General features: G+C 45.9%; 1 protein-coding gene across 1 annotated transcript in view; it reads left to right on the forward strand.

Moving 5' to 3' along the window:
* XYLT1 (xylosyltransferase 1) overlaps positions 1 to 13,174 on the forward strand; it is a 284,392-nt gene extending 271,218 nt beyond the window's left edge. Inside the window, exons 11-12 of the mRNA XM_045542679.1 lie at positions 1,367 to 1,700; positions 6,962 to 13,174. Of these exons, the coding sequence (XP_045398635.1) occupies positions 1,367 to 1,700; positions 6,962 to 7,284 (657 nt within the window). The 3' untranslated portion in view covers positions 7,285 to 13,174. The remainder of the gene's footprint in view (positions 1 to 1,366; positions 1,701 to 6,961) is intronic.
* Positions 13,175 to 26,034: the final 12,860 nt, after the last annotated feature.

Genomic DNA, 26,034 nt, shown 5'->3' on the forward strand with positions numbered 1-26,034 from the left:
GCACCTAGTGCAGAGAGCCCTGATTCTGTGTTTTGAATTTTTTCTAGTCTTAATTATTTTTAATGGCACAGTTGTAAAACTGAGCAAAAAGGCAGGGAAGAACTACAAGGGCCACTTTGTGGGCTGTTGAGAACCTCCCTGGTGTCAGCACCATCCCCGGGCCTTGCGTGGTGCCCAGCTGAACAGCTGAGATAGATTCCTCCAGTTCACGGGGGAATTGGCTTGGAGAAAAGATGCCCATCCCTTCTGCAGGCGATCGCCGAGTGCCTACAACGTGCTAGATGCAGGACGGATAGCAGTGAACCCGACAAACCGGGTTCCTGTTGTCACGGAACTGTAGTCTAGTGGGGCAGCCAGCCAGTGAGTGAGCAAATCAATGAACGAAAACAGTTCAGCTGATGACAAGTATTAGAGAGAACATAGAACGTAATCCCTGTGATTGCTGAGGACTCAGGACGTGGATGGGGGCTGCCTTTGATAGGATGATTCATTCAGGAAGGCTTTTCTAAGGAGATAAGTTGAGAGCCGAAACCTGTAAAAGAGCTAGCCATGGGGAGTTCTGGAACATTCTAAGCAGAGAGAAGACTGTGTGTCCAGAGCACCATGAGTGAGAGGGAGAATGGTAGAAGAGAGGTCTCGGAGTGGGTGGGGGCTTGCCTGCCCTGGAAAGATGTTCAGATTGCATTTAAGTGCAGTGGGAAGCCGTGTTGGTGGGTTGGAAGCTGGGGAGTAGTATGTTAAGCTTGAACTTCAACATGTATTTAAATCTGGATAATTGATCATTTTGCAGTGGATGGTTGTGGACTGCCACAGTGAGGCCCTGTGAGAAGAGCTGGGAGGTCACAGCAGATGAGACAGCGCTGGGTTCTGTCCCGGGCTGCCCACCTCCTTCATGCTTGGGGTGGACTTTGTCCTCAAGGTCTTCAGTTTAGAAACAAGACCCAGGTTTTTTTATCAGCTGCTCCACAGCTCTCCTGTGCAGGTTATCCTGGTTTTAGAACTCAGATTTCAGAGAACTGTTCATCCCCATTTGTTTGGAGGATACAAGGACAATGTTACAGAAGGTCCCTGCATGCTTAGATAGGATCCCGAAGTCATTTTGTGACTGTTCATCCATTTTGCTAGTATCTGTTGGAAACCGGTGTGTGAGGGCCTAAACACATAGGGAAGTCCACGTACTTGGCCCCTACTCCTCCAGTGTGTGTTTTACTAGCTTTATGACCTCCAACAGGTGCCTTAATCTGAGCTTCAGTTTCCTCATCTGTAAAATGGGCATAGGAAGCCTAACAAGCAGGCTCCTGGGCCTCCCTGAGGCCCAGCACCCTAGCTCAGGCCCGGTGGTTTCAGACTCATTCTCCTATTTCAGGTCGGCACTGACTGGGATGCCAAGGAGCGGCTGTTTCGCAACTTTGGGGGTCTCCTGGGCCCCATGGACGAGCCGGTGGGTATGCAGAAATGGGGGAAGGGGCCCAACGTGACCGTGACCGTCATTTGGGTGGACCCCGTCAACGTCATCGCAGCCACCTACGACATCCTGATCGAGTCCACTGCCGAATTCACCCACTACAAGCCCCCTTTGAACTTGCCCCTGAGGCCTGGGGTCTGGACAGTGAAAATTCTCCACCACTGGGTGCCGGTTGCGGAGACCAAATTCCTTGTCGCGCCTCTGACCTTCTCCAACAGGCAGCCCATCAAGCCAGGTGAGTACTCCCCATGTCTCTGCGGGGGGAAATGGTCCATGCCCAGGGCCTGTGAGGGTCCTCGGCCTGGGCAGACGATGCTGCTCAGATGTGGGGCGTGCGACTGCCTGGCAGGACAGCGTTCCTTGCTCTCGGTATTTTTTTTCCTGCTCATTTGCCCTAGAGAAACACTAATTTCCTACCTGCATACTGAGGTGATGTCATCTGTCTATGTATTAGATACTTATTTATTGGACTCCCGCTGGACTTCCAGAAAGCCTCGATCATATTTAGGATAAGATAGGAAATAAACCCAGGCAGATAGTGAGTTTCAGCAAATCTTGTTTACTATTTAAAAAATAACTGAAATAAGAAATTCTGTTCATCAAAAACATGATGCACTAGGTAGAAAGATGGACCATATGCTAGTGGGAGATACTTGCTACACATTTTAAAAAAATAATACTCATATTCAGAACATATAAAGAAATCCCATGAATCAGAGGTTGGCAAGCGACGGGCCGCAAGGCAAATCCGCACACGGTCTGTTTTTGTGAGTGCGGTTTTATTGGAACACAGTCACATTCATTACATGCTGCCTGTCTCTGCTTTGGGAATAAAATGGCAGAGTTGAATGGTTGTGACAGTGATAGCACAGCCCACAAAGACAAAAATATTTACTATCTAGTCCTTTACAAAAAAAGATGCCAATCCGTGCTATAAAAGAGAGGAAACCGAAAAAAGAGAAAACAGGAATGGCCCACACGCATATAAAAAGATGCTCAGCATCATTAATAATGACAGAAATGCAAACTGAAAGTGCAAAGACATTCTACTTCACACCCGCCATGTTGGCCAATGTGTGACGGTTGGATAATGTCATGTATTGTAAGGTTGGAGAATAATGGACGTTCATCTAATGCTGGTGAAAAGGTGAATTGACAAGGTGTGTTTGGAAAATGGTTTAGCATTTCCTGTAAAGCGGAACTTCCGTTCACCCTACTGCACAGAAACTCCACCCCTAGGTATAGGCCCTAGAGACGTGTGCAGAAATACTCATACAAGAATTCTTCATAATAGCCAAAAACCAAAACAGTCCAACATTGGAAGGGATACACAAGCTGTGGTCCGTCCACACAGTGGAGTGCTATGCAGCAGTGAACATCAGTAAAGCACAGACCCCTGTGTTGGCTTGGGTGAGTCCCTCAAACATAATGTTGAGGGGAAACTATTACAGAATAAATCATAATTATGATGCATTTATTTAAAGATCAAAAACAGACAAAGCCAACTATATATTATTTCGAGATTCACGTGTCCATCGAGAGCTGTAAGGAAATGAAGGGAGTTATCAACATGAAATTCAAGACAGTGGTTTCCGCTGCATCTGGAGAGCAGCGAGATGTCTGGCTCCTAACATGCCTGCCTTTTTCCCCCCTCATTTGTAGAGTGTACTTTTATGCTTCTTTTTTCCTCTTTCCACCTTCTTTTTTTTGTAATTATTATAAAAGTTTAGGTTATGTATATTGCCCTTGCCCCCCCCCCAGAGTCAGAGCTTCCAACGTGTCCATCCCCTAGACAGTGCATGTGGCACTCATTATGTAGGTATACATCCATCCCCTCCCCCACCCACATGTGCCTGACACCCGATTTATGTTATTCCTGAATGTGCTCTTAGGTGATGATCAGTGAAACCAATCTGATGGTGAGTACATGTGGTGCTTAGTTTTCCATTCTTGGGATACTTCACTTAATAGAATGGGTTCCAGCTCTCTCCAGGAGAACATGAGAGATTCTGTATCACCATTATTTCTTATAGCTGAGTAATACTCTATGGTATACATATACCCTATTTTACTAATCCACTCGTGTATTGATGGGCATTTGGGTTGTTTCCATATCTTTGCAATTGTGGATTATGCTGCTGTAAACATATGGGTGCAGATGTCTTTCTTATAGAATGTCTTTTGGTCTTTTGGGTAGATGCCCAATAATGGGATTGCTGGATCAAATGGTAGGTCTACTTGTATCTGTTTAAGGTATCTCCATATTGCTTTCCAGAGGGGTTGCACTAGTTTGCAGTCCCACCAGCAATGTATGAGTGTTCCTGTCTCTCTGCATCCACGCCAACATTTATTGTTATGGGACTTTTTGATAAAGGCCATTCTCACTGGAGTTAAGTGATATCTCATTGTGGTTTTGATTTGCATTTCCCCGATGATTAGAGATGTTGAGCATTTTTTCATATGTTTGTTGGCCATGCTTCTGTCTTCTTTTGAAAAATTTCTGTTCATGTCCTTTGCCCACTTTTTGATAGGGTTGTTTGATTTTTTCTTGCTGATTTTCCTGAGTTGTAAGTAGATTCTAGTTATCAGTCCTTTCTCGGATGTGTAGCATGTGAAAATTTTTTCCCATTCTGTAGGTTGTGTCTATTTACTCTCATGACAGTTGCTTTGGCTGTGCAGAAGCTTTTTAATTTAATCAGGTCTAATTTATTTATTTATTTTTGTTGTTGCTATGATTGCTTTAGGGGTCTTCTTCATAAATTCTTCATAAATTCCTTGCCTAGGCCAATGTCTATAAGAGTCTTTCCCACATTTTCTTCTAGAATTCTAGTAGTTTCACACCTAAGGTTTAAGTCTGTTATCCACCGTTGCCACCTTCTTTTATCAGGTGGAATGTCTTTCTCCATCCTCAAACAGTACCTCCATGAGTAACCAGTGCGAACGGTTTGGCATGCATGCTTCCAGGGGGTTTGCAGGTTGAATAGTTGTGACAGAGACTACAGGGCCCAGAAAGCCAAAAATATTTACTGCCTATCAGCACATCTTAACACACATCAGAGAACACAAAAACTTTGCTGAGTTTTAAAAAAATGGAATAATACATTTTGCAGTGAAACTTGCTTTTTTCACTTTCTGAGTCAGTATATGTAAGGCTACCAGCTGCAGCATAGTCTATTGGGATAAGGAACCACCGTCTATCTGCTGCCCCCTTGTTGTAGCCGTTGTTGATGATGATGCTGTTACAGATAATGCCGCAAATAGATTCTTAAATATAGAATTGTTCATATCCCTGCAGGTACATCCATCAGACTCCTAGAAGTAGGGTTTCAGGGTCTCTCAGTATTTGGAATTGTTCATCTCCATCTAACAGACCACAAACCCGAAATCCAGAAACATATTCCAGCCCTTATTAGCCGAAAAGAGTTCTTGATTGGGTTCCCTTTAGCCAATGATGCAAGGGGAGGGAGACTCAGACCTGGGGAAGGATCGCTGAAGTCCCAGGAAAGGGGTCTTGAAGTGAACTCTCAGCTTCTGCTATGTCTCTGTGTTGAGCAAGCAGAAAGGTGGAGACCTGGTGTATTCTTGAGATGGAAGCCTGCTCCTTCACGCCCCTGTGAACCAGGCAAAAGACAGCCCCTCCAGAGCTAGCAGGGCCAGAGCCCACCCAGTAGGCGCCCCCCCAGGACCCCCTTGATTAAGTGCCCATCTTAGTATTACTAAGGATTTCCAAAGCTGGACATGGAGTAGAGGGGTATAAATGGCTGCATCTTTCTCGGTTGCTTTAGGTGCACCTGCAGGATAGAACACTCCCGAATCCAGCCCCAGCCCGGCAGAATAGCCCAGGGCTGTGCCTTGGGTCCTGAATTTTCCAATGTTCTCTTCTGGAGTTTCTGAGGAAAGCACAGCTCTTTCCACCCATGCCCAGGGTGACCCAAGGGTCATTTTACCCCGCGGGGAGTCGCCCTCCTGTCAACGGTAATTGTATTTGTTAACGATGTTCCAATGACAGGGAACACGGAGGTGGGAGCAATGCAATTTGTAAAATGATTCATCAAGAGTAATTTGCTATTGATGCGTCCCTGGTAATCTCAAGAAATCTGATGAGGTGGAATTGAGGAAAATTTAATTATAGAGACGAGCATCGTGAGCTGATATTGTAATAGCATTTCCCACATTAACTTCATTTCTCGTAAGGGTTTTTTGCATCTCTCGTAAGGGTTTTTTGCATCAACTACAATATTTGGTTCCCAGTGTTCGAATGAATGTTTGTTCACTGCTTCTTTTGCTTTGAATGTCTTGCCTTTTGTCTGTTTGGGTATCTCCCCAGCCCCCCAGCTTGTCACTCTGCAGAATGGAGGCATTGGGACTTGCGGCAAAGATAGCAGGCTCTGGTCTTTTGGCAGAGGGGGCTGGAGCTGCCCACCCTGACTGACTGCTGATATTAGAGAGAGGTGGGGTAGAACCAATTTCTGAGTGTGGTGTCTCGTAACTACCATGAAAGAGAGAAGCTTTGCTAAAACCCAGCCAGACAGAATCTATGTTCAATGCATGGGTTCTTTCTCCCACTTCTCCGTTTCCAAACCATACAGCTGCTCCACTTCCTGGGACATTGGGCATTGAAGGAATGCTGTTATTGTCTGTTAGTCGAGGCATATTTTGAATTCAGCTAGTATTCTCATTGCTTTTAGAGAGACAGGCATCCGATTTTTCTTCCTTGTCCTTCCCCACTCAGGACCACACATGTTAGAAAAAAAAGAACCTGGTTAATACCCCGGTTCTCCTAGTTTCCACTGATGGTGGCATCTGCTGTCGGGAGTGATTGTCTTCTGAACACTGCGTTACCTCGGAGGGAGGTTTCTTCTAATCCCGCCTATCTCGACTATAGCAAAACCTGAGTTGGTTAAAATACAACTCACCAGACTCATTATCCAGTCTTTTTAAAAAGAATATATGCTTGTATGTAGCAAGAAAAAAAGCAATGAGTGGGGACTCCAAAAATAGAAGGGTCTAGCTTCTTTCCTTCACCCCAGACTCCTACACTTTCTGCTTCTGCCTTTTGAAGCCCTGGGGAGTCATAACGGTCCCTCTTGTGTGCCCCTTACTTTACAGTTTTCATAGCACGTGGGCTTCTGTTTGAGCCTCTTGCCAGCCCTGTGGGACTGACTGGTGGCAGGATGGGTACCCCCATTTTACAGATGGGAAAACAACAGGAACTTTGCTTTACCTTCCAGCTGGTGGATGCACTGAAGATGCTCCATAAATATGTGTTGAAGGAATAGAGGAATAATACATCATGCCCTGTACACAATGGGTTCTGTCCTTGCGGGCTCAGTTTCCTCCCCTGTAAAATGGGACTGCCAATAGAACTTCCTCGTGAGATTGTCATGTGGATTAAAGGAGGTGGTGCCCAGTGCCGGGTGCGGCACAGAGCATAGGGTATGTAGGTGTCCAGGTAGTGGCTTTTCTAATCCCGAAATTGTTCCCTTTGGCTTTCAGAGGAGGCACTGAAGCTGCACAACGGGCCGCCCCGCAGCGCCTACATGGAGCAGAGCTTCCAGAGCCTCAACCCCGTCCTCAGCCTGCCGATCAGCCCCGCCCAGGTGGAGCAGGCTCGGAGAAACGCGGCCTCCGCGGGCGCCGCGCTGGAGGGCTGGCTGGACGCGCTGGTGGGCGGGATGTGGACCGCCATGGACGTGTGCACCACCGGCCCCACCGCCTGCCCCGTCATGCAGACCTGCAGCCAGACGGCCTGGAGCTCCTTCAGCCCCGACCCCAAGTCAGAGCTGGGGGCGGTCAAACCCGATGGCCGGCTCAGGTAGCACTGGGCACGAGCGGGCCACGGCGGGATCTCAGCGGGAAAGCAGCCAGAGGGGCTGGGGGCGGGGCCTGGACCCTCGCCGCCCACCCCAGGGGGGTGGCCTTTTGTGCACGGGGCTCTCCGGGCCCTAGAACGGTGGGGAAGGGAGGTGAGCGGGCCCCAGCAGGGCTGCCAACAGCCTGCGTGGGGCAAGCTGGGGATGGCATGGCTCAGTCCCAGCACCGTGGTGGTCTCACCTCTTCTGGTCGATCCTCAAGTCCTACAGGTTCCTCATCATCCCCTCCAATGACACGACCTCCCCCAGACAGGTGACTCTGAAGCTTTTACTTTGAGCAGCAGAACGTTGCTGAGCGAGCGCAGCAGTAGGCAGAAGTTCAAGGTGCGGATGAAACCCCAGCTGCTCTGGCTGAAGCTGAGGAAGGGGAAGTGTGAGGTTCCCTCTCGAAGCCCCCCGGGGGGGTCCCTTTGCCGCGGGCATCTCCTAAGGTCTCTCTTGAGAACCCAAGGGCTCTGCAAAACCCAGTTAGACAAGCACTGCCCCGACTGGCCGTGGGCTTGGTCTCCAGCTCCACCCTCAGCGCGTCCTTCTGCTCCTCTGGGCTGGGAGACCCCGCGCCAGCCCTGAAGTGACAGGCCCGTGAACATCACAGCTCTTTCAAGGGGAGCCTTGGGAGGGCGCTGAGCCTCCCTGCAGCCCTCTTTGGCTTGAACTATTCTCCTTAGTAACTAGATGAGCAAAAAAGCCTTTTGACGGGGGGCGGCCAAGGTCAACGCAGAAATGTGACTGCCAGCTGTCCCAGGTCCCCGGCCTCCCCTGGCAAGGCTGCCACACAAAGTAGCAGAAACAAGACGATGCTGTGAGCACGAGCCTTCTGGCCATCCATGGGCTGGAGGCCAAGGGCATGACCTCGCTGGTCTTTGAAAATGAGAGCTTGGGGGGGACCATGGCCACGAAACTTGAATGACATTGCTTGTAGCCAGACTCCCGAGCTAGACAGCACAGCAATACCTGTCGTCCGCCAGAGCCCTTCCATTCGGAGGTCAGGCCCGCAAAACCTTCCTGACTCGCATGCTCGGTGCTGCTGGGAGTGACCAAACCACAGGGACCAGACTTTTCACATCCAGGAAAAAGCATTGCGGATTTGGTTTTTAATTCCATGCCCTTCCTTTAGCCGTGGTCCAAACAGGCGACAGAAAAGTGGGAAGGTGGTTGAAAGAAATTAAAAACAGTGTTATTCACATGCTTGAATTAATTACCTGAAACCAGAAGGGTTTCCTTGCCATGGTCCCCCCAGAGGCCCCCCTTCCTCCTGTGAATGACAGGCTTCCCTTGGAAGAGTCGCACCCTGGTGGGGGGCCCGTCCTGCCTACTTCTCTCCAGGGTGGGCTCGAAGGACACTGTCACTGTGTCGCCCCATCCCAGCAAGGCAGGATGTCCTGTTGGCAATTGAGGACATAGAGAAGGGACACTTTAGATATTTATTATTTATATGTTTTAGTCAATGACTAATTAGTAGGTGCTGTTTTTGCAGCTTGTCGATTACATTATCTTATCTTTCTTACTAACTGGAGCTGCCTTTATTCACTAAAGGCCCCCAGCCTTTGCCACCCACTCCCCTCCTCTCCCACCCCTTGGTGTCTCTCTTTCTTTCTCTCTGTCTGCCATCCATCCTCCTTGTCCTCAGATACAGCCGGGGACACCCTGGGAGGAAAGCTCCAACCCACATCATCTGTCTGCCCCTTCACTTCCAAGCGCGTTGGAATTCCTGAGCCGCCCTGGCCCCCAGCCCAGGGAGATGACAGACTAGGGGTGGGGGGGGTGTGCTGACCAGAGAGCTGGGGCCCTCCCCGCTTGCTGTCTTGGCGACTTCCTGTGACCAGTCTAACCCTGGACCTGACCGTGACAGGGGGAAATGGGCCCCTTCCATCAGAGGAAGAGGCTGGTGAGACCCAGCCAGAGAGCCCAGGAGGTAGCCATTGTCCCCAGTGGTTCTGGGGCCCTCAGCATGGCTTTCTCAGAAAGCCCATACGATCGGTGGGGACCATGAGCCGGGGGCCCCATCCTCTCTCTGCCTCTGGCCAGGGTTTCCCTGGGCTTGCTGAAGCCACCTGGGAGGCTTCCCTTTCCCTGCCTGGTCACTAGGGCTGTGTTTTCCACAGTGCTATTTACGGTGGCTTTGGGAACTCAGCCGTGGTAGGTCCCTGTATAGAGTGTGAGCCTGCAGCCTTCAAGACCGGGCCTCTTCCCACTGACATTTCTGCCCTTTTTCCATCCCGGAACCCGTGGAGAAAGGCAGAGCTCACTTGCTCTGGGGACTCTCTTTCCCCTGAGGCTTCACTCCCCTCTTGCAATTAATTTGGGGTATTCCTCTGTCTCCTCTGTTTTCAGTCCAGATACTAATTTTGCAGATGTTACATTTGGTTAAAAAAAAAAAAGGAGAATTATTTAAGAAAAGGGGATATTTTCCCAGGGAAAATAGCATAACTCCTTTTTCTTTCCTTTTCACATGCCTGAGAATGATTGATTTATTGCAGGCCATTGGTTAGGCAGCCCGGAGCTATGGCTGCTTGAGGATTTCAAAAGCACAGGGCTACAGTCTCTAGAAACCCTGTTACAGCCTGCAGGTACAGTGACTGTGGGCTGAGCCACTGCCTAGATCCCTGGAAATTTCAGAAGAGTGAGAGGTAGGACTTGTGGGTTGGTTTGTGGGGCAAAGGAAATAGTCCATACGTAGACTGCTGCACTCTGTATGACTTCCTACCCACCCAGTGACATTCAGGCAGAAAGTGAGCTCAGGAGACAGCAAGCCATCGCAGATCCCACTTCCCTGGTCATGCATAAGGCAGTAGGTCTCCAAGGAAGAAGTGAGTAATTCCTAAGGTCCTCATGTTTTAAGAAGTGTGCTAGTTCCTCCCTCTGGAAAAAAGGCTTTTCTGGTAGGAACATGAGTTCTTTGGGCTTTGTTTCTCATTGTTGGTTTAACTTTTAAAGTGCAAATGGAGGTGTGAGAGGATAAGCAAGACCCCACACACCTTTCCACCCCAAAGAGGCAAATGGCAGCTACTCTGGGCGCATGCCTGGGTGTGTGGGCATCATGCTTCCTTCTGGGTTGCAAATACTGAGTGGACAGTGGCTGGACCCTTGGACTCTGCCAGTAAGGTGCAGAGTAGAGGAAAGCAGTAGCCACTGGGTGGGTGACATGGACAAAGACCCCTTTCGCAACCAAGTTCACTGAGGATTAGGGACATCACCGCCACAGCAGCATGGGGGCAGGGGGCCACACTAGAAACAGCTGTCAATCTTTCGGCTGTAAAGACAGCAAGGTAGGTCTGCCTAATCAACCCACACTCTATGGTGGGGGCACAAGTGCTTACAGGGTCCAGGACACTGACACAGATGAGTGAAACGGCTCCTGTAAGACAGAGGGGAGTGGTGGGGACCACGGACTTACCAGCATGCATGGAACCCATCCGGCAGGAAGAGCTTCCACTCACCTCCAGCCTGTCGTTGCCATGTAAGAACACAAGCACAGTGTAGTGGGATCTTCCAATTTGGTAAGAGAAGCCAGAAATCCAGATGTTTATTGAAAAGCTGATTTTTCCATGTCGGTTATTGTTTGTTTTCACACCCTGTGGTCAAAGAAAAATTCCACGGTTCCATTTGTGCACTCCCAGCAACCTCTGCTCTCTGGAGAGGTGGTTTAAATGAGGTTAGGCATAGCCCTGGTGGAGGAGGAAAAAAGCCAACATTAGGCCAAGGCAAAAATAATAGCTCACGTTGAACTCTGAAGGGAACGGGGACCTCTTGCTAGTTATTCCCCTCCCAAAGAGACCATTCCAGTCTCTTCCAGAGGCAGACAGTTTGTGCTAAAGGGAAGAAGGAACAGAATTTGGAGATCTGAACTCCTACCCCTTAGACATGCAGAGCTCCCCATCTGCCTGGGGCCACACCTTCTGGGGCTCCCCCAAGTCAGGCAGAAATGGCAAAGGCAGGGTCTAGGAGGAAGGGGTGGTGTGTGAAACAGCTGGACTGTCTCTAAATCCCAAGTTTTGGCTGCCATCTTGCCACCTACCTGGAAGCCTCTTCTGAAACCATGCGGAGCTGTGCTGGCTCCCTTACCTTAGCTTCTGACTCAGTTACCTTACTTTGCCCATGGGTCTACCACAGGCACTACCTCATTGTGTCTGCTGAGAAGTTTACCTGGGGGGGATAAAGGTGTCCAAATCTGCTTGAGTTGAATGTATGATCTATGCAAATTCTCTCTCCTCCCCCCTCTTCCTCTCTCTCTGCCTCTCTCTAACTTAGAAGTATTATTTTTCTTATCTTGCAAACAAGATACTGTATAGGACCCTCTTAAGACTGAGGAGGGCTTTCATGCGCCACCTGTGTCTATCCCTCACGTTGTCTTTGGTTCTGTTCTTGCCAAGCCCCAACGCAGGGAGAAAGTGGCCTCTCTTCCCTCTCCACCTGGCTGGGAATACTCCAACTGCCTCTGCCTACAGCCCCCACCGGAAAACAGGTTCTGCACCTTGCCACCCCCATTCTTACCACCACCTCTTCCCTCCCTCATTTTCCACCAACTTGCTTTTCCCATCCCCCTTCCAAAAAAAAAAAGCCTTAGGTTTCTCCTTTTTGAAATGTGGCCTTAAAATTATTTTTGGGAAGCTGACCGTCCTCCCCCCCTCACATTTCCACCCCCATCCGGAAGAAAGAGTATCATGAAGCTTTTGTGGCAGCCTCTTAAGCCAGGCTGCCAATCTGTAGTTTGCAGATGTGATAGAAATTGCTTACAAATGTCATCTTTAAGAAAAATGTCCTTATATTTTTCCTATGGGCCAAATAAAGGCTTGGGTGTTCATCTAAACCTTAGCCAACTCCTGAAGCACTCTCTTAGAGCATACTGCCTCTGTAATGGGCCAGCTTAATTACCTGCAGAGTGCTCCCGAAGGCTTTGCAAACCTCCCCTCCCCCAAGACTGGGTGACTTTATGTACTTCGTTCAAGGATAAATCAGGAGGGTTTCTCAATTTATCCTTCATCCTTCCTGCCTGGAAAGTGATAGCACTAAATATTCCCAGATGGGTAGTGTTCTCAAAGGGATCACCCTCTGCCTACCTTCAGACTCTATCCTTCCATCGCTCCAGTGCTCATGGAGGCCAAAGACAACCCCAGGGTTTTCATAGGAAATTCACTGGAATTGAGCGCAATTGTCTTTGTAGTCCTTTTGTCTTTTTTTTAAAAAAATATGATGTTGTCAATAGCGTTTGTTTGGGTATCTGTTTTAGAGGCCTCACAATAAGTTATTATCGTCCCCTTCATTGTTTTCAAAGATGTGGTGATATAGTTTTTAAAAATAACTATTTTGTTATAGATCATAATATGCATAAAACTGTACAGAAATATTTTGTAATGTATTGATTTTAAAAAAAGATAATCTGTAAATAAAGTTTTAAAAAAAAGAGAATTCAAATGGCACACACTGAAAGATGTAGATATTTTGCTATTTATTTAAAGGAGTATTTTAAAAGATATTGAACTATCAGAAATTGACCAATAATCAAAGTTCCAGTCATTCGAAAGCTTCTAACTAGAATGTGATTCTCGGAAACAATTGTGTTACCTGCCCATTTTTGCACCTTTTCCGTCTTTTCATTTAGCAGAAAACAAGAACAATGACAATGACAACAACAACAAAATTGTGCCTTAGCTGTATCTTTTTGTCTAGGGGAGTTTGTTTCTGTCTGACAAAGCAAAATTTTTTGCAGAAAACAGTGGATGTATTAAATACTGTATCATACCAAAAACACTGCAGATGTATATAGATGCTTTCTGTCATACTGTGTTTTCAGATGCAGAATTTTAAAATTAAAAAAAAAAATACTGTCTTTATGCAACACTGGCTCTATGGCTTCTTTTCAGCAATATTGTGCATCTTCACAGAACCTTGTATTCTATCACCTGTAGGGTGACAGACAGGATGACTACACAATTTATCATCCAAACTGGGATACCAAAACCAGGAAAGGACGCAACAGAAAAAGAAAACTGCAGACCAATATCCCTTATGAATATAGATGCAAAAATTCTCAACAAAATCCTAGCACACCAAATCCAGGTGCTTATCAAGAAAATAATCCATCATGACCAAGTAAGTAAGCTTCATCCCAGAGATACAGGGATGGTTCAACATATGCAAATCTATAAATGTAATTCGCCACGTAAATAGAAGCAAAAACAAAGACCATATGATCCTCTCAATAGACTCAGAAAAAGCATTTGACAAAATTCAACACCCTTTTATAAGAACGCTTAACAAAATAGGCATAGATGGGGCCTACCTAAAAATGATACAAGCCATATATGACAAACCCAGCCAATATCATACTAAATGGGGAAAAGCTGAAAGCATTCCCACTTAGAACTGAAACTAGGCAAGAGAGCAGAATTAAGGGCATCCAAATGGGGACAGAAGAGATCAAACTCTCACTCTTTGCTGATGATGATATTATATCTAGAAAACCCCAAGGATTCAATCAAGAGACTCCTGGCATTGATAAATGAATTCAGTAAAGTCTCAGGATACAAAATCAACACACATAAATCAGAGGCATTCATAGACACCAATAACAGTCAAGCTGAAAACCAAATCAAAGACTCAATACCCTTCACAATAGCAACAAAGAAAATAAAGTACCTAGGAATATATTTAACTAGGGGGGTAAAAGACCTCTACAGGGAGAACTATGAAACACCGAGGAAGGAAATTGCAGAGGACTTACACAGGTGGAAAACCATACCATGCTCGTGGGTCGGCAGAATCAACATTGTTAAAATGTCTATACTACCCAAAGTGATCTACAGATTCAATGCAATCCCTATTAAATTACCAACATCATTTTTCATAGATATAGAAAAAATAATTTTACGCTTCGTATGGAACCAGAGAAGACCCCGCTTAGCAAAACCAATTTTAGGCAATAAGAACAAAATGGGAGGTATTAATTTACCAGACTTCAAACTATACTACAAGGCTGTGGTTATTAAATCAGCTTGGTATTGCCATAAGAACAGGGACACACACCAGTGGAACAGAACTGAGAATCCAGACATAAAACCATCCTCATATAGCCATCTAATCTTTGACAAAGCAGACAAAAACATATACTGGGGAAAAGAATCCTTATTCAATAAATGGTGCTGGGAAAACTGGATAGCCACATGTAGAGGACTGGAACAGGACCCACAGCTTTCACCTTTCACAAAAATCAAATCACAGTGGATAACAGACTTTAAGGTGTGAAACTATTAGAATTCTAGAAGAAAATGTGGTAAAAAATCTTATAGACATTGGCCTAGGCAAGGAATTTATGAGGAAGACCCCAAAGGCAATCACAGCAACAACAAAAATAAATAAATGGGACCTAATCAAATTAAAAAGCTTCTGCACAGCCAAAGAAACTGTCACGAGAAGAAACAGACAACCTACAGAATGGGAAAAAATTTTCGCATACTACATATCCAATAAAGGGCTGATAACTAGAATCTACTTAGAACTCAGGAAAATCAGCAAGAAAAAAATCAAACAACCCTATCAAAAAGTGGGCAAAGGACATGAACAGAAACGTTTCAAAAGACGACAGAACAATGGCCAACAAACGTGAAAAAATGCTTAACATCTCTCATAATCAGGGAAATGCAAATCAAAACCACAATGAGTTATCACTTATCTCCGGTGAGAATGGCCTTTATCAATAAGTCCCAAAACAATAAATGTTGGCATGGATGCAGAGAGACAGGAACACTCATAGACTGCTGGTGGGACTGCAAACTAGTGCAACCTCTGTGGAAAGCAATATGGAGATACCTTAAAGAGATACAAGTAGACCTACCATTTGATCCAGCAATCCCATTATTGGGCATCTACCCAAAAGACCAAAAGACATTCTGTAAAAAAGACATCTGCCCCTGAATGTTTATAGCAGCACAATTCACAATTGCAAAGATGTGGAAACAACCCCAGTGCCCGTCAATACATGAGCGGATTAATAAAATGTGGTATATGTATACCATGGAGTTCTACTCAGCTATAAGAAACAATGGTGATACAGCACTTCTTATATTTTCCTAGATAAAGCTAGAACACATTCTACTAAGTGAAGTATCCCAAGAATGGAAAAATAAGCACCACATGTCCTCACCATCAAATTGGTTTCACTGATCATCACCTAAGAGCACATATAGGAATAACATTAATCGGGTGTCGGGCAGATGGTGGGGGGGACGGCATACATAATGAGTGTGATGCACACAGTCTGGCAGATGGACACACTTGAAGCTCTGACTCGGGGGGAGAGAGAAGCAAGGGCAATATACCTAACCTAAACTTTTGTACCCCCATAATATGCTGAAATCAAAAAAAAGAAAAATTGAGGATTGGAGGGACTAGAAAGTTCTATCTTAGCAGTGCCCACCACCCCCACCAGCCAACCTTTCTGGTGGCTCCAGGGGTTATATACACAGCCATGCTTCAAAATCCATACCTCTGATGGAGGCAGCTGTAGGATTGTTGTAGGATTGGCTGAAGCCTTGCTGCCAGGCAAATTCTAAGCTGGGTCTCTGAAAATGAGACCAAACCAAGGATAATTCACACCTCACCTGTGTTGGAAACTGAGAAGGGTAGTAACCTAGAGCTGGGGCTAAGAGGAAGTAGGCCTGGTCTGTGATCAAGTTTTGGGGACTCCTGATCCTGTACATTTATAGTTAGTTCATCTGTTCCACGTGTCTGCCTGGAAACCTCATACAGCCCAAACCATGACTGGAAGTACCAGCCCAAAACCCAGGAGACGTAGGCCCTCCCTAGCTCAGGTTCTGCCACTGATTTGCTGTGTGATCATAGCAAGTCTCTACGCTATGATGGAACTCAGTACCCTCAACTCCCAAATAAATGGGAGAGGGGGCCCATTGACCAGTGGAGGCCCTTCAAGTTCAGACATGTGTGTACATAATTCAATTTCCACCCAGTACCTGATAGAAGCCACATCAGGTGCCGGATCCTTACAAGAATATGTTCTCAGGATACGATTTTTGATGTTCACATCTATATTAGGGTCCTTTCACTTGCAAGTAACAGTAACCCAACTCACAGAAGTGTAATCAGAAGGGAAATTAATCAGATCATGAAACTATGGGAAGTAAGAAAATTCACATCCAAAATACAAGAACTAGGGTAGCCCCAGGGGTCTCAAGAACTGGAACCTCAATACTCACGGTCCCCTTTTTCTCCATTTCTGCTGGCCCCAGTCTGATTATATTCTCTCCTACAGACAGCTGACACCACGTGGTAAAGAAAGAAGGCCCCAGAAGTTCCCGTTTCTTGTCCCTCAAACTCTACAACACAAAAATATTAATGTCCCTTATCCTCAACTGCCAAAAGAGATGGCTCTAAGTCTGGACCTATCATTGGGGTCAGGCAAACAAGGCGTTACGATTGGCCAACCCTGAATCATATGCCCACCCCTGTGGCCAGGGGATTGGGTAGGAAACGGTGATTGGCAGCCCTATCCCAATCACATGATTGGAGTAGAAGAGAAGCATATCCCCAAAGGGAGAAAGGATGGTGCTGAACACACAAAAACAACAGATGTCCATCCACTGCCACAGCCAACTCTGGGCCCAGGTGGCTTCTCAGCTTGCCAGTCCAATTCGTTTCTGCTCCTCAAGTGCCCAAATTGTCTCCTCCTAGCTCCTCTATATCTCCCTGAGGAGAAGGGCTCTGGGCCTATCTTAAGCCAATCATTTCAAATAAATATCACACACACGGCACAGATGATTTCCTCCTCACTTAATTGGCCGTGGAGTGTTTATGCTTACGGAGCAACATGATGGATTTCTTCTTTTATCCTTGTAGCCTGGTCACAGGACACATGAAAAAGGCCGACGTAATGGCCCGTTGCTAATTATGGTGGATAATTCTAACTTGCCCCACAAAGCAGGGCCTGTGCACCTGCCTTGAAGACCAACATGTCTCTCCACACTTCTGCACGTCATCATCTCAGGATCCCAGGCTTCCCACTGAGCTTTCAACTGCCCAGTCCCCTCGGCAGGCACCCAGAATGGTCACGCTAGCAAACGCATCCATGACGTGTTTGCCAGCTTACGGGTCGGTATGTTAAGCTTCTAAACATGGAGCCGATGAGGAAACCAGGGACTAACCCAGCGGTAAGAAGCACTGGGAATGAGTGGGCTGATAGGCATCAGAGCAGATTGGGTGGGACTCAAGAGAAAGCCTGGGAACACTTTTCAAATCACACTGTCAAGGCTGATCCACTTACTACCAATTTTCCAGTGTCTCTGACCAAAACAAGGACCCCTCTTCCACCTGTGGAATCAGATAGTCATGTGTCCAAACACTGCTTGCATTATGGATTAGCTAAGTCAGGCTTGAGACGAGTTCTCTAACCTCTCTAGGCCTCAGATTCCCTATCTGCGTGTTGGGGATAATAATTACTAACTCACAGAGCTGTTGGGAAAACATTTTACAAAGACAATGCATGTGAATGCGTAGCCCAGCGTCCATATACCATGTATTGAGGAGAACCTCAATACATGTCCGTTCCCCTTGCCTTCCAAAGGTGAAAGCTCCTTGAGGGCAGGGACAATGTCTGTATTTTCAACACACATTAAATGCCTTGACACAGAAGATGGTGTGCCAGTGTTTGATGAGTGAATGAATGAACCGGTCTGCTGCCCCATCCATAATAATTTCTCTGGGGCATTCCATTTAGACTGGTCTCCACATTCATTCTCTTTTTGAGACTTGATGTCTTCCTTAAGCCTCTATTTATGACAAGGTGGCATCACCTTGATTTCTGAGATTCAAGTGAGATTTTCTCAGATGCCTCAAACCGAGGGAGACACAGTGTTCCCTCCAATCTCTTTGGAGGTTCTTGGGGAGACTGAAGTTCAGCTACAAGCCTGGGTTGCACTTCCACTGAATTGGTTCATTGTACAGATCACACCTCTATTCTGCAGGTTCTTTTTTCCTTCCTTCTGCACCATATGACCCCTTCCTAAAAAAGTACCCGAATCCCATCATTCCTCAAAATACTGTTGTAGAGCTATGTGGACAGATTTTACCAAAGCTTTCGGGTAAGTGATTGCATGAGATTTCAAATGATTTAGAAGTTAATACCCTCATTCTCAGAAGTTCTGCCTGGGCAGTCTCCAGTTTCCAGACATGTTTCCAGCCCCCTCTCTCTTCATTCATTGACCATCTCTCTCCTTCTGACTGCTTTCCTGCACCCCCCAAAACTACCCTGTTACCTCTTTTCATCCCACTGCCTCTTTGCAGACTAGTATCTTAGGACTTCACATTGCACACCTAAAACAAACTAGAAAGCTAAGTTTCCTCCTAAGTTCTAAGCTTAGATGTTCTCTCCTAAGCGGAGCTTTGGTACCAGCTATGATAACAATTACTACCAAGCACTCCCCTCACCCCCTGATCATTCTGATTTAACACAATCCTGGGCTGCCAACTGATGTCTGAGCACTTTGGCTCTATTCCTTAGATAATGCTCTTCATTTTTTTTTATAAAATCTCCGGGGTCTCCCTCAATATCATAGACATCATTTCAGCATCTCCAGCCTCAGTCTCATTCTATCATGAGCATCTGCTAATTTAATCGGGGATGGATGGTGAGCAGGTAGGTTGCAAGCATCCAAAGATGAACTTGGATGAACTGGAGCGAGACTTGCTTGAAACTAAGAATATTGACATGCTAAGGTCGGAGCCAGTAAAATACAGTTCTTCCTGCCAATTTTATATTCCAATCTTCATTATTAGTGCCCTGGATAAACAGACAGTGACATTAACTTTGTCATCAAGGAGCCTAGGATTTATTCATCTAATATGGGTACTGACCCAAACTTAGCTTCCAAGAAAGACGAGCAGAGGAGCATCCGGGAACATTAGGGATATAGAGCCCTAATGGCACCCGAACCCACAGTCTGAATTTATCTAGAAATCTAATTGCTTCATCCCTCAAATTCTCTTCCTCTGTAATGCGCATAATCCTGGCCACCTGGGGGCGATATTTGTGATGCAAGTTGCATGAGCACTAACCAACAACTTGAGTTTGAGTTCTGAGCCTCCCACTTATTTGTACTAAGACTTTGAGCCAGTCACTCAACATACTGTGATATGGTTTTTCCATTTCTTTAAAAGAGAGAGAGAGAGGGAGAGGGAGGGGAAAACAAATCTTATCTGTCTAACCCTCATCAGTGAAGGGTTCACGTAAGATTAAGCCAGTGGTTCTCAACCATGGCCACACAATATAGAATCACTTGGGCAGGTTTTTAAGTTTGCTGCCCAACCCATACCCAGACCCATTAAATCAGACTCTCTGGAGGTGGAGCCCAGGCATCATTTTTAAAGCTCCCAGGTGATTCCAACCTAGTTAACCCCTAGAGTAAATGGATGTGAAACCTTTCCCCAAATGTTGGGGATTAACATTATTACACTAGCTTACAACCGCCCTTTACGTGATGAGAAAACAATTCTTCGCTTGAGACCACAGGTTTCATGTGTTCATATGCCAGCACCCCACTGTGGTAAGATCAGAGCCACAGGACAAAAGTGAGTTCCAAGGTATTCCCAGAAAACATCTCAACATTCTAGATTTACTAGATTTTCTTTAAAATGTGAGCCTTAGAATCACCTATCTCAAGAACTGGGAGGAATAGTACAAATATAATGTTATTCTATTTTTCTGGCTCCAGCAAAAGTTGTGCTTCAACCGTGGCAGACAGACTGGGCTTCTTGAGTTCTCTGGGGTGGGGGTGGGGACTCCCATCACCTGCCCCACCCAACCCCACTTTCTTTCTGATCCTTCCAGGTGATTTACCCAGCTTCCCTCCACCCTTGCTCACGCCACACAACCCCCGCACACATACATGGCTGGCCGCTGCTCAGTTCTGCATTCCAGAGCCAATGGAGAGGGTAATGCCTGCTTGGAAGACTTCGTATATTATACAGACCCTTCCTGGACTATCTTCAACTGACATCTCGTCAATCAAGCTGGGCCCATAGAGGGAGGGTGGGCCTCGAATGCTGTGGGTGACACAACTCACACAACTAGACTGACACTACTTCGTGGCTAGCCTTAGGCTATCCTGCCAGGTGAAGTGTTGTCTTCCCAGCAAGGCTATGAAGTTTGTCTAGAAATGGGATCATATTTTCTAGACCCTCCTCCCGACTCCAAGTGTGGTCAATGGAACACAACATCAGCATCATCTGAGAACTTGTTAGGAAGACAGAATCTCAGGCTCCACCCCCAACCTACTGAATCAGAGCCCTCTCTTTAACAAGATCCCTGACATAATTTGCCTGTATGTGCATTAACATTTGAGAAGCACCGATCTAAATCTTTTAGATGACTAGAACAGATCATTGATTCATCAAATACATGGTTACCAAGCACTACATAAGGAACTACACCATGTAAGATGACCACAACTCAGTGTGCTAAGAGCTAATTTAGGGGTAAATGCAGGATACTCTGGGAGCATGGATAAGAGAAACTATCGAAGTTTTTAAGTATGTCCACAAATTCTTTGAAATACCTCCTTAATTCCCTTCCTCCTTAAGGGGGACTTTTAATGAATTGCTTCTAACAAGTGGGATATGATAGAAATGACGGTGTGTGACTGCAGAGACTAGGATGCAAAAGGCATTGCAGCTTTTCCCCAGCTCTCTCTTGGATCACCCACTCCGGGTGAAGTCAGCCGCCAGGTTGTAAGGACATTCAGTAGTCACACGGAAAGGCCCCATGAATTCGGAAACCGAGGCCATGTTAGCCCCTTGGCAGCAGACCCTCCAGCCCCAGCCAACACCATGACCACAACTCACAAGAAACCCTGATCCAGAGGCACCCAGCTAAACCAATCCTGTATTCCTGACCCACGAGAAATGTAAGACAAATGTTTGTTCTTTTAAGGCACTAAGTTTGGGGCGATTTGTTACACAGCAATAGAGAGCTAATGCAGGCCCCTGACCACATGCTAAAGAAACAGGAAAGGCCTCCCGAAGGAAGTCATCGCTAATCTAAGACTGAAGGGTGCTTGGGACTTAGCCAGGCAATATAAGTAGCAAAGAGTTTTCCAGAGAGGGCAAAGGCCGGCTAGGGAGAATGTGATACTTTGCAGGAAATACAAGTGATTCAGCGAAGGGGATGAGTGACAGATGATGCCGGAAAGGTTGGCAGGGAACAGGTTATGCAGGGCCTCACAGGCCACAAAGGGGAGCTTTGACCACCTTGAGGACCACATGGGATTTTCACCAGCACAACAGTGACGGGGTCAGATTTATGCTTTGTAACATTTATCTTGAGGGAAGAACAGACTGGAAGGGAGGTGAGATGGGACATGGGGAGATCAGGGACCAATCCAATGTAGCAATCCATGGTGGGAGATTATGGCAACTTGGACTACAGTGCGGCTCCTATAAACATGATGTCCTTGTTTGTTGCTTGGAGACATGATGGTATCGTTGGCTGGAGTTTCTTCTGGGTCCGTGCACGAGCATTTACACTCAGCATTTTCTGAATGGCTCTGAGCATGTAACCTCAAGAGGGATTTAGAAGCGGAAGGTGAGATCATAAAGGAGTGGCTTTGTATCAGGACAGTGGCCAGAACCCCCACTAACCTCTAGAAACCAACCCTTAAAAAGCAATGGAAACTAGGATCTTGGAGGGAGCTCCCAGGGAAACTGAGTCCAAGAGGACTCAACTGGGAGGTGAGGACACTAAAGGCTCCTCTCATGCCCCTCACTCTCAAAAGATGATCTTCTCTCTGTCTAGAATAGGCAAATCTATAGAGGGAGAAAGTAGATTAGTGGTTGCCTAGGAGAGGAGGCGGGGTGGGGTATAGCAGGGTGATAACTAAAGATTACGGAGTTTATTTTAGAGATGATGAGAATGTTCTAAAATTGACTGTAGTGATGATTGCACAATCTGTGGATATACCAAAAACCAATGAGTGGTCCATTTTAAATGGATAAATTCTATGGTGTAAGAATTAAATACCATAGAATGAAGCTGTTGTGGTTTTTCAACCCTTTGCTCACACTTAATGAAGAATATAGATGTATCATATGGAAATGCTGCCTGACATTATGTCATATGTTTATTTGATTATTGCTTACCAACCTCAGCTAAAATGTAAGCTTCATGAGGATGAAATTTTGCCTATTTTAGTCACCCATGGTTCTCCATAGGGCCAAACAGAGCCCAACAGACAGTAGGAACTCAAAGATTCAGTGAGTAAAGAAATGAAGGAATATCTTGACCAAATCATTTGAAGCAAATCTTCTCCTTGTTCTAACAGAAAAAGTGTCCCTCCTCCTTCAAACATCTGTGGGGGTGATACATAAGAGTAGCTTGGAAGAAGCTGCCTCAAGTAACCTACGGTACTGGTTTCCACGCAGAAACCCAATTCCCAGCAGATCTGAGATCCGGCGATCACCCTGGTGGGCCCCTCTTCCATCTGATGTGATCCCTTTCAAACTAGCTGAGTCAGCGCCAATTACCACTTACTAATCTAATTTTCATGAAATTGGACAAGCAGACACAGAAGTTCACAGAGCAGAACAAAGGACTGAAAACCAGAGTGAAATACCTCTTCTGGCTTCTAAGCCTGCTAAGGTGTGAGGGGCCCTTCCAGCGGGAATTCGAAAGCAGGTAGCAGTTCAAGGTCAGCTTGGATGCACACTGCTGTCTTAACGTCACAGGCTTAAAAAATGGAGGTCATGTACAATAGTAACAGGCCTTCTCAGGCTTTGGGGAGCCAGAATTCAATGAGTCATTTGTGGGACCCCTTCTGGCTCTATGCCTCCAGATGCCCATCCACGAACATACATTCTTCCATTCAGCCTTGAAACCTGAGTAGAAATGGAATCTTCCATCTGATGGGTGGAGACATGAAAGCAAAAGGTGTTGGCTGACTCACCTCTGAACCCAGAGTTAGTGAAGGAGTCCTTGCAGCAAACTGGCTAAGCCCATGAATTGTAAAATCAGACCCCAGTTTGAGTACTCATTTTGCCACCATTCTCTTACCTTGGGCTGATTAATTAAAATTTCCAAGCCTCAGTTTTCCTCATCTCCAAATTAGGCAGCATCTATAAATTAACTTCTTGGTGTTAAACAAGATAATGCATACAAAGTATTTATCAAGAGGCCTGGCAAAAAAAAGTACGTTGTTGATAAATGCTAGCTTAAAAAGACACAGGTCAGGCTCTTTCTATCATATGTTTCATGAAAAGCTTAAATACAGCATGTTCTACTAATAAATAACCATCCTGTGCCCTCACTTTTCTTGCCCAATCCCTTTGGATGAACCTCCGCTTAGGTGCTATGTATTAAATCCATAAGGCACACATCTATTAATTCAGTGCAGTTTTGTTGAGTACCTACTAAATGCCAGGCCCTGAGCTAGGTGCTGGCTAAAAATAATTTTAGAAATAAAAGGCTCTATGTTAATAGGATAACATAGGATGAATGTATGAACAAGAAATGAAATAATTACAATTTCCTGATGCTCGGACCTGCCCTCATGCCTCCCTGGTCTGTCCCATCCTCAACTCATGCCCCGTGGTTCCAGAAACACTCATCCTCCAAACATGAGATATCATAATTGAGGAGTGACTGGAGTACTAGTTATTCAGTGCCCCAACTAGTATTTATTGAGCACGTACAACGTGTCAGGCACCAAATACTGTGTATACTGGATTCAGAATGGTAACAAAACAGATGTGGTCCCATTCCTTGTGAAGCTTAGATTCTGGTATAGATAGATGACAGCTTTTAATAGAGTAAGTGTGTAAATAAATGTGAAATTGCAACTAGGAAGCAGCGAATGAGAGGACATAATGTGATAAGAATGTATAATAAGGAAACAGGAACTTGTCAGGGAGATAAGAGAATCCTCACAATCAAAGGAGGCTGACTCTGAGCTCTGCTATATAATGTTTAACTGGCATGAAGGAAGGGAAGAGTTTCTAGAGTGGAGACAGTAGGGTGAGCAAAAGTCCCGTGGTGGGAAGGGCCTGCACACATGAGGGACAGAGGGGACACAGACCTGGACAAAGAGATGGGAGATGGTGGGAGGTAATGTCACAGTAGTAGGTAAGATCCAGACCGTGGTAGACACTCGGGGACCTTGTTAGGACTCTCATGCTCAGAACAATGGGTTACCAGAGAAGATCTGTAAGGACTGGCGGGGCCTGGAAGGGGGCAGCACAATCCTATTTGTATTTTGAAGTACGAATGAGCTAAGATGGCTGGTGGGAAGAGTGTACACAAAGGGAGAGTGGTTGGAGTTGAAGTTGGACAGAAGGGCAGATCATGCACAGCCCTGAGGCCAGGACCAGGAGTTTGAATTTAAGGCTACGTTTAATGCAAAGTCTTTAATCTCTGCCAAGCAGAGGATGGATAAAAGAGAGCAAGAATAGATCTGAGGCGAACAGTTATTAAGCTATCATGGCAGTCCAGATGGGAATTGATGACAGCTCAACCAGGATGGGAGAAGCAGAAAGAGGAGATACAGTGGGAATAGAGAAAAATGGTAAGATTCCAGATCCACTTAAGACACTACAGGGTTCCCAAACTGCCTGCGACTCATATATTTCCAGGTGTAGACACACGTAGGGCAGTGCAGACCCAGGTAAGTGGAGGTATCTTGCTTGTATTCAGGAGCTGACCTTGGAAGAGGTTGACCTTGAAAAGTATCCTTAGATGGTGATGACCACTCTGGCCTCAATGTGATACCCTTATGTGAGGCATGTTCCTTTTTCCAGGGGATCAAGTAACATCGGAGCTGATCTCAAAAGAATTCCTTAGAGTGACAGTCTCACTGCTGTCACTCCACTGAGGAATCTTGGACTGAACTTTGCAGTTGTGGAGTCGTCAATACCATCGGGGCAGGATTCCAGAGGCACCAAGCCTGAGCCTTCTAGGTTAGTAAAGATTTCTCTGTCATAACTACTTCTTCAGTAAGCCTTGGAGATGTTTTTTGAATGAGCCACAATTCTCAGAGGTGATGAAAAGAGTTCCTGTGGGGTAAGATTCTATTTTCAATTTCAAATAATCCCCAAGTCCCTCCAGCTTTCCGGCATAAGAAAATAGACCTCTAGGAAACAAAATGTCTGAAAATGCTGCTGTCACTGCTGAAATTAAAGTTTTAGATTCATTTCCTTTCTAGAGAAGTGCAGTACATTAATTTTCCTTCCTGAGGAAGGTGTTTCTATAAAATTGGGATTGTCAACTGGGGGCAGTTTTGCCTCTCAGGGAATATTTGGCAGTATCTGGAGACATATTTGGTTTCCACGGCTTGGGGTTGGTGCAGGAATCCAGTGGGTAGAAGCCAGGGAGGCTGTTCAACACCCTGCAGTTCGTGGGACGGCCCCTCCTACACACTCAAAGGACTGTATGACCAAAAATAGCAGTAGTGCTGAGGTTAAGAAACTTTGCTATAAACCCTCTGTGGCTGCCCTTATTATGACACTCGGTACATTGGATATAGAAATCCTGTCATTCTTATCCACCTCCTTCAGAAAACATCAAAGGAAAGGATGCATGGATGGATGGATGTGTGCATAGATGGATCACTAAATCATGGAGAATTAGTCATTGAATTACTAAATGAATAAGTAGACGAATGGGTGAGTGACTAACAACATTAACAAGTTAAATAAAAATAT

The sequence above is a fragment of the Lemur catta genome, chromosome 2 (assembly GCF_020740605.2).
Source record: "Lemur catta isolate mLemCat1 chromosome 2, mLemCat1.pri, whole genome shotgun sequence".
NCBI classification, from domain to species: domain Eukaryota; kingdom Metazoa; phylum Chordata; class Mammalia; order Primates; family Lemuridae; genus Lemur; species Lemur catta.